Raw genomic sequence first — 9,059 nt, 5'->3', positions numbered from 1 at the left:
AAGCTGAACCAGTTACATGCAGAGTTTCTGTGATTGAGGACTTGATTTGTTTATTTTTCGTTTTTTTGTTTAAAGGGTTTTAGTTTTGTAACCTAAAGTAGTCCTTAGATTTTAGTTAGAAGATATAACTTTATGCCGGCTCAGTTTGCTATCGCACAATGTCTCAGGATTGGAACAAACCTTTTCAGTTTGTATGAAAAAATGTATATTTTGGCATTGAGTTTGTTTGTTTGAGATTGCCCTTCTGTGCTTGAGTTTATATTTGAGATTGTAACTTTGTCATCATCAGTATGAAACCAAAATTGTAATGTTCCATTTGTCATGAGTGAAAGTATTAAATTTGTAAAGCTAATTTGAGTTTATGAAGGGACAATATCATTTTGTAACGCTTATCTCATTATTTAACTGTGACTTATTTGCCACGAGTCATTTCTAATGTCGTTGTTTCCCGGCAGGCAGAAGGCGTCTGGAACAGCTACAGATAAGTCTTCCATGTTTGTAAGACTATGTTTTTTTCGAAAAAGATAGTCATGTCCTATCTCCAAGACCTTGGTAGCTGTGGGAATCATATTTGTAAATCTTATATTCATTGAGATTTTGGTACCTTAGCAATAAGCTTTAGTAATACCTACCTATGACTGACTTGTTTGAGATTTTCATTAACTAGAGTACCCTGATAGCCTATTTCGTGTTTACATTGCTTACCTACCAAGTGGACTCTTGATTTTCATACTAGCTATATATCTGTTTCAGTTACATTTAAGTAATAAACGTGATGTTCAGTAAGGTGAAGCGTTAAAGCCTGTGATGTAATTTTGGTGTACTAGATATATATATATTTTTCTTAATTATATTTTGTTATAAATTTGTAACAAGCTTTTCATTTGAACCTAGACCTAATAGTAGTAGCTATATCTTGCATCAAGTCAACAAGCTACGGTAGGCGTTGGGTTGTTAGCCTAAGCTTAGAACTTATGGTGATTGTACCAGTGGGAGTAAGCCACTACAGTACCTGTCAATGTACAGATTTAGTATAGTACTAAGTACCTCAGAAACTTTACAGTTCATAAGTAACATCTAGGCCAGTGATTACTTAGCTAACCTAGAGTAACCTATCTATTCTAATGTGTTCATTCACCACTGAATGAATAGTTCTGCTAGCCCAACATCACTTGTTGGATGAATGATCAGTCTTATGTTCTGTAGCTTGCAGTTAAAGGGTGGTTGTAGACTGATTCAATACAGGGTGATAGCAAGCACCACTGGAAGCAGTTGTTTAGCCTAGTAGGCTATATTGTATTCACCACACCCTTGAACTTTGGTCCTTCGAACCGGATATAATGTTAATTAGCCTAACCTACTTGCGACAGTGTTTACAAATATGATTTCTTAGGTCTGGAGAATAAGTTCAGATTAGCTATGAGCAGATGTTTGCTTGAGAAAATTTACCTACTTGGTTTGGATTTTGTGTACCTTTTCTAGGATTTAAGAAATTTGTACCAAGTTACTGTTATGTAGCCTAGCCTACTACATTACCCATTTTTGTAACGTCAATTACTTTTGACTATCATTTATTTTGTGTTGTGCATAGCCTAGCCTATGTACGTAAACCTGATTTGTTCCTTAGTGGGAATGTTTTGTATGTGATCTGATTTTGTGATATATTTTGTTAACCTTGTCAGTAGTAATGGCTGCTGCGGTTGATGAATCCAAGTCATATCTTAGATATAAGGTTGTTTGTGACGACCTGAGGGATATCATTTCCTTATTAGAAGATGAACTTAAAGTAACTCCTTCACCTACCCTCCGTTCTTTACAGTTTTCTGAATCTCAGTTAGCAAGGGAATATGAGTCCTTTGAAAACTTATGGTCAGTTTGCCAAGATGCCATTGATAGTTCTGAATATGATAAGGAGTGTAGAGACCACAGAGCATTGAAACGTAATGCATGGAAACTACAAACGGATCTTAAGTCTGCTATAGACTCTAGATTAGCTCAGTCACCCCTGGGACAAACTTTCTCTAATCCCACTCCTAGTCAAGTGGTAGTACCTGCAAAGCACCTTCCCCATCCTAAGTTACCAGAAATAAAGATTCCTGAATTTAATGGGGAATTAAGTCATTGGAACAGTTTTTGGGATTCCTTTAGTAGCCTCATTGATAGTCGTCAAGACATTGATCCAGTGTTGAAATTTAATATGCTTAGATCCTATCTCAGAGGTAAAGCCTATAGAACCATAGAAGGCTTATCCATAACAAATGATAATTATAGTGTTGCCCTTAAATTGTTGAAGTCTAGATTTGCAGATGATAAGCAATTGCTGCAACAACTACATTTACAGCTTATGAATATGAAACCCCAGAACATACCCTTAAAGATTTAACAGATTTTCGTTTAACATTTGAACGTTTGTTATTGCAAATAGAAAGTGTAACCAAAGTACCTTGTGATGACTACTTGCTCAAAGATATAATTTCCAAGAAACTTAGTGTTCAAACTTTTAGAGTATCTATTCAATAAGTACAGTACTTATGACCTGACACTGCAACAGCTTTCAAATGGAATTGGTCATCTTATAAAAGTCATGGAATGTTCCCAGTCCCTTTCAGATCAGTCTGTAAACTCAACGGGTAATCAGACTTCAAATTTAAGTTCACATTCAAAGACAAGACATAATCAAAACTTTAATAAGACCAATAGCATTTCCAAGCAAGTAACAGTGTCTTCCCAAAAGTCAAATGTTAACACGGCAAATTCATCTAAAGTTCAGACCTCATGGAATAGGCCTTGTATGTTTTGTTCAGAAACCCATAGTTCTAAGCTTTGTTCAAAGTATCCTACATGGGAATCTAGGAAAAATAGAATAAGAGATTTAGATTGTTGTTTTGTGTGTATGAAGAAAGGTCATAGAGCTTCAGATTGTAGAGTAACACCAGAGTGTAGACATTGTAGTGGAAAACATCATACATTTCTTTGTATGAAACTAATCAATGGTAGTGCCTCTATTAACCAAGTAGCAACTAACCCTTCCCAGGTAACATCTAATAAAGGATCTAACCTAAGTAGCAGTGAGTCTCCTACCAGTCAGGTGTTAGTCGGTAATGGTAAAGGGTCTAGAACCGTAACTGTAGCTGAAAATTCTAACAGTATTGTCAGTTCAGTACAGACTGATACTCAGACCGAGAAAGTTCCTTTGACCTCAACAGCACTTCCTACCGCTATAGTTAAGATTTCAGGATCAGGTGTCCGGGAAGTAGTTCGTGTCTTTTTAGACACTGGAGCCCAGCGCACCTTTATTCATTCTGCTTTAGCATCCCGTCTCAAGTTGAAACCGATGTACTCCATTTCGCTCAAACTTATCGCATTTGGTAATCATGTTCAGACTGTAACCTGTGACGTCGTTCGTGTTGTTGTGCGTGTTGGTACACAGCGTATTCCTATTTTTGCTGTAGTTTATGATGAAGTGAATACTGAGTTACATATACCTGGTATTGCTAATGTTGCAAAGAAACTCAAAGAAAAGGGAATCAAACTTGCTGATCCATATATTAACTCAGATGTCATCAGTGATATCGGACTTGTAATAGGTGCTGATTATTACTCTAGATTTGTGACAAACAGTACTTTTTGTTCAGGAGTTGTACTTTTAAGTAGTCCAGCAGGTTCCATTATTTTTGGACCTATGCCAAAATGGGCAGATGGCTCTCAGACTGTTAATAACATTAGCGTTCAGCATTCGTTTTGCGCACGTATTGGAGTTCAGTTACCAGAGTCAGAATTGAATCAAATTGAAAACCTTTGGAAACTTGATGTTGTAGGTATAAAGACAGAAACCCTTACACCAGAGGAAACTCAGTCAGTACGTCACTTTGAATCTACTTGCCAAAGGGTAGGCAATCAATATTTTGTCGAGTTACCATTCAAGAGTGATGAAAGACCAGCGACTAATTATCGTAAAGCTTATGGTCAGTTGAAGTCACTTTCCAAATCCTTTGCTGCTCGTCCAGGAATTTATGAACAGTATTCCAAGATATTCAGTGAGTATTTAGATTTGGGATTCATAGAGGAAGTAGACAACCCAGAAGTCATAGATGGATTGACTTATTATCTTCCGTATCATTCAGTGTACAAGAATTCCCCTACCACTCCAATTAGAGTGGTGTTTAATGCTTCTAGTAAAGCAGACTCAAAGTCAAAGAGTTTGAATGATTGCTTGTTAACTGGACCTAGCCTAACCAGTAAACTTGTTGAATCTCTTGTTGAATTTCGTACTAACCCGGTAGCAGTTGTTGCAGACATATCGAAAGCATTTTTACGCATAGGTATTTCTCCAAATTGTAGGGACTATTGTAGGTTTTTATGGTATGACGATCAAATGCTTCAGAAAGTTGTCACCTATAGATTTAAAGTAGTCCTGTTTGGTGTAACATCATCTCCATTTTTACTTCAGAAAATACTAACCTATCACCTAGAGAATCATTCTAATCCATTAGCAAAAACTTTGATTTCACGTTTTTATGTAGACAACTTTGCTCATACTTATGTACATGTAGACCAGCTGAAGAGTGACTATCCTCAAATTAATGCTATTATGTCTGAAGCATCTATGCCATTACAATGTTGGGTGAGTAACAATTCAAAATTTAATGAAGATATTGGTATTAATCAGGAGAAACTAAACTTACATGATGTTAATGTTCTTGGTATCTCATGGAATTCTGTCAGTGATGAAATATCATTATACCAAAGTAAGAAAGTATGTAAGGAGGAGTGTATGCATCATCAAATCACCAAAAGATTAGCATTATCTGTAATTTCTAGTGTTTTTGATCCATTAGGATTTTTGTCACCAGTTTTGATCAAGGGAAAGTTATTTATACAGAAGCTTTGGAAATGTAAATATTCTTGGGATGAACAGTTACCCGAGTCATTAGTTCAAGAATTTCAGAGCATTTGCCAGAGTCTCAGTCAGATCTCTGCCATTAAATTCCCAAGATGTGTAATTAATCCAAACATTTCAGATTTACATATCTTTTGTGATTCATCAGCAGTAGCATATGGTTTAGTAGCTTATGCTGTGGATTCAGGAAACAAATCTAGTAATCTCCTTATGAGTAAAGTTCGAGTAGCACCAAGCCCTCCACTTACCATTCCCAAATTAGAATTACTTGCACTCACACTTGCAACACGATTAGCTGAGACCCTCTTATCCAACAATGAATTTGGATTTAGAAGTTGTACATTGTGGACTGATAGTGAAGTCACAATTAGTTGGGTATATCATGATAAATCTTCAGAAGTATTTGTGAGAAATAGAGTTGCTGAAATTCGCACCTTACGAAGAGATTATAATTTGTGCATATTACATGTTCCTCCAGTCAGAATTCTGCAGATTTAGTAACTCGAGGTGTTACCGTTTCAAAGTTAGCTAACAGTTTGATGTGGAAACATGGACCTTCATTTTTGCTTAATCCTTTGGAGTACCCGCCTCAGAAGGAATTTGTTTGCAATTCTGCAGTAGTATCAGAAATTTTAGTAGAACCAAACATAATCCAACCTATTTGTCCTGTATTTGATATGGGAAGATATTCCACTCTTACTAAAGTAATGAGAGTGATATCAAAAGTCATGAAATTTTGTAATAAGTATTTCCCTGATAAATTCAAGTTGAATACTTTACATTCCTGCATAAGATTAGCTCAGTTACAGAGTTTTCCTACTTTATTTGAATATTTGAAACAGCCAGAGAAGAGTCCTAAACCAGCTACAGAAATTTTGAATTTGGCCAAGCAACTTGATATGTTTATGAATGAAGACCAGTTGATTTGTTGTGGAGGTAGATTACAGAACTCAGATCTGTCTCCTGAAACACAATGTCCAATTTATTTACCTGCCAAACATCCCTTGACCAAATTAATCATAACTCATTATCATAATCATCATTGTCATTGTGGGTTAAGTCAAACATTGCTGGGTCTTAGACAGCAATTTTGGATATCAAAAGCCAGAGTCATTATAAAGAATATCATTAGTAAATGTGTGCTATGTAGAAAGGTAGTTGGTAAGACTATCCCTCAACCAGGTCCACCTCCCCACCAGAGGAGAGAGTCCGATATGTCAGACCATTCAGTTCTGTTGGAGTAGACTTTACTGGATCTATAACTATTGTTGATCCTGCAACTGCTAGTGACAGTGAACGAGTATATGTTTGCCTGTTTACCTGTACTACCTCAAGAGCAGTACATCTAGAACTGTGTAGTTCTCTTACTACCTCAGAATTCTTATTAGCCCTTCGCCGATTTGGTGCAAGGTTCGGTGTCCCGTCTGTTGTCATTTCTGATAACGGTACCAATTTTAGAGGAGCAGAGAGATTTCTTAATGATATCAAAGATGAACCAGAAGTAAGAACATATATGCAAGATAACAACATAGTGTGGAAATTTAACACCCCTCGTTCACCATGGAGTGGTGGTTTCTTTGAGAGACTGATTGGAAGTGTCAAGAGTAGCCTTCATAAATCTCTCTTTAAGAAACGCATCTCATTTAATGAGTTACGCACTCTTTTATGCGAAATTGAGTGTATTATCAATTCTCGTCCACTTACCTATTTGTCAGAAGACATCCGAGAGGAGTATCTCAGTCCTTCTCATCTGATATATGGAAGAACAGTAACCCTGTTCCCACCTCTGAATTCCTTTGGAGCGGATGTTCCATATAGAGAAAATTTGGATTTGAGAGTACAGTATGCTCGACTGTCAGACCTATTGAAGAAGTATGAGAAAGTGTGGATGAATTCTTACCTCACATCACTGAAGGAAAGACATTTAACTTGTGCCAAAGACAAATCTTGTTTGGTGAAAGTTGGTGATTTAGTACTTGTGCTAATAGAAAATAAGACTAGAGCCAATTATCCTTTAGGGTTAGTTACCCAGTTAATAAAGGGCAATGATGATGTTGTCCGGAGTGCGATAGTTCATACAGCAGATGTAGAATATATGAGACCTATTTCCAAATTAATTCCATTAGAATTGCATCATGAGGTGATTCCTGATGTGGAACCCATAGCATCACCGATTCCTCCGGCAGTACCCAATGCACCGCCTAGGCCGAAACGCCATGCCGCATGCAAAGCGGAACAGTTGCGCAGAGATTTAATAGATAATGATCTCTTGTGAGGCCTTACGTACAGTAGTTAGATTTGTCCTACACCCCTTTTTTGGGGGGAGAGTGTGGTGATTTGAGAAACCACACACAATTTCTGTGTATATGTGAATCCATGCAGAGTTTCTGTGATTGAGGACTTGATTTGTTTTGTTTGTTTGTGTAACCTAAAAGTGAAGTTTAAGTTTGCAGAAGTATTGGAACTTTAGTTTGTATGAAAAAATGTATATTTTGGCATAAAGTTTGTTATGAGATTGCCCTTCTGTGCTTGAGTTTATATTTGAGATTGTAACTTTGTCATCATCAGTATGAAACCAAAATTGTAATGTTCCATTTGTCATGAGTGAAAGTATTAAATTTGTAAAGCTAATTTGAGTTTATGAAGGGACAATATCATTTTGTAACGCTTATCTCATTATTTAACTGTGACTTATTTGCCACGAGTCATTTCTAATGTCGTTGTTTCCCGGCAGGCAGAAGGCGTCTGGAACAGCTACAGATAAGTCTTCCATGTTTGTAAGACTATGTTTTTTTCGAAAAAGATAGTCATGTCCTATCTCCAAGACCTTGGTAGCTGTGGGAATCATATTTGTAAATCTTATATTCATTGAGATTTTGGTACCTTAGCAATAAGCTTTAGTAATACCTACCTATGACTGACTTGTTTGAGATTTTCATTAACTAGAGTACCCTGATAGCCTATTTCGTGTTTACATTGCTTACCTACCAAGTGGACTCTTGATTTTCATACTAGCTATATATCTGTTTCAGTTACATTTAAGTAATAAACGTGATGTTCAGTAAGGTGAAGCGTTAAAGCCTGTGATGTAATTTTGGTGTACTAGATATATATATTTTTCTTAATTATATTTTGTTATAAATTTGTAACAAGCTTTTCATTTGAACCTAGACCTAATAGTAGTAGCTATATCTTGCATCAAGTCAACAAGCTACGGTAGGCGTTGGGTTGTTAGCCTAAGCTTAGAACTTATGGTGATTGTACCAGTGGGAGTAAGCCACTACAGTACCTGTCAATGTACAGATTTAGTATAGTACTAAGTACCTCAGAAACTTTACAGTTCATAAGTAACATCTAGGCCAGTGATTACTTAGCTAACCTAGAGTAACCTATCTATTCTAATGTGTTCATTCACCACTGAATGAATAGTTCTGCTAGCCCAACATCACTTGTTGGATGAATGATCAGTCTTATGTTCTGTAGCTTGCAGTTAAAGGGTGGTTGTAGACTGATTCAATACAGGGTGATAGCAAGCACCACTGGAAGCAGTTGTTTAGCCTAGTAGGCTATATTGTATTCACCACACCCTTGAACTTTGGTCCTTCGAACCGGATATAATGTTAATTAGCCTAACCTACTTGCGACAGTGTTTACAAATATGATTTCTTAGGTCTGGAGAATAAGTTCAGATTAGCTATGAGCAGATGTTTGCTTGAGAAAATTTACCTACTTGGTTTGGATTTTGTGTACCTTTTCTAGGATTTAAGAAATTTGTACCAAGTTACTGTTATGTAGCCTAGCCTACTACATTACCCATTTTTGTAACGTCAATTACTTTTGACTATCATTTATTTTGTGTTGTGCATAGCCTAGCCTATGTACGTAAACCTGATTTGTTCCTTAGTGGGAATGTTTTGTATGTGATCTGATTTTGTGATATATTTTGTTAACCTTGTCAGTAGTAATGGCTGCTGCGGTTGATGAATCAAGTCATATCTTAGATATAAGGTTGTTTGTGACGACCTGAGGGATATCATTTCCTTATTAGAAGATGAACTTAAAGTAACTCCTTCACCTACCCTCCGTTCTTTACAGTTTTCTGAATCTCAGTTAGCAAGGGAATATGAGTCCTTTGAAAACTTATGGTCAGTTTGCCAAG

General features: G+C 36.5%; 1 protein-coding gene across 1 annotated transcript; it reads left to right on the top strand.

Annotated features, from left to right (window-relative positions):
• Positions 1–237: 237 nt before the first annotated feature.
• LOC136834471 (uncharacterized) lies at positions 238–8,049 on the top strand. The gene is made up of 2 exons (XM_067097078.1): positions 238–1,496; positions 1,592–8,049. Exon 2 carries the CDS (start codon positions 2,585–2,587, stop codon positions 5,396–5,398), a length of 2,814 nt encoding a protein of 937 aa, XP_066953179.1. The 5' UTR covers positions 238–1,496; positions 1,592–2,584; the 3' UTR covers positions 5,399–8,049.
• The last annotated feature ends 1,010 nt before the right edge of the window (positions 8,050–9,059 follow it).

The sequence above is a fragment of the Macrobrachium rosenbergii genome, chromosome 53 (assembly GCF_040412425.1).
Source record: "Macrobrachium rosenbergii isolate ZJJX-2024 chromosome 53, ASM4041242v1, whole genome shotgun sequence".
Lineage (NCBI taxonomy): Eukaryota > Metazoa > Arthropoda > Malacostraca > Decapoda > Palaemonidae > Macrobrachium > Macrobrachium rosenbergii.
Note: the sequence above shows the minus strand (reverse complement) of the source record. Positions and strands in the feature narration are given on the sequence as shown.

What these genes read in the sequence shown, in the direction of transcription:
- LOC136834471 (XM_067097078.1), top strand. Translation starts at nt 2,585, where the DNA reads ATGGAATGTTCCCAGTCCCTTTCAGATCAGTCTGTAAACTCAACGGGT.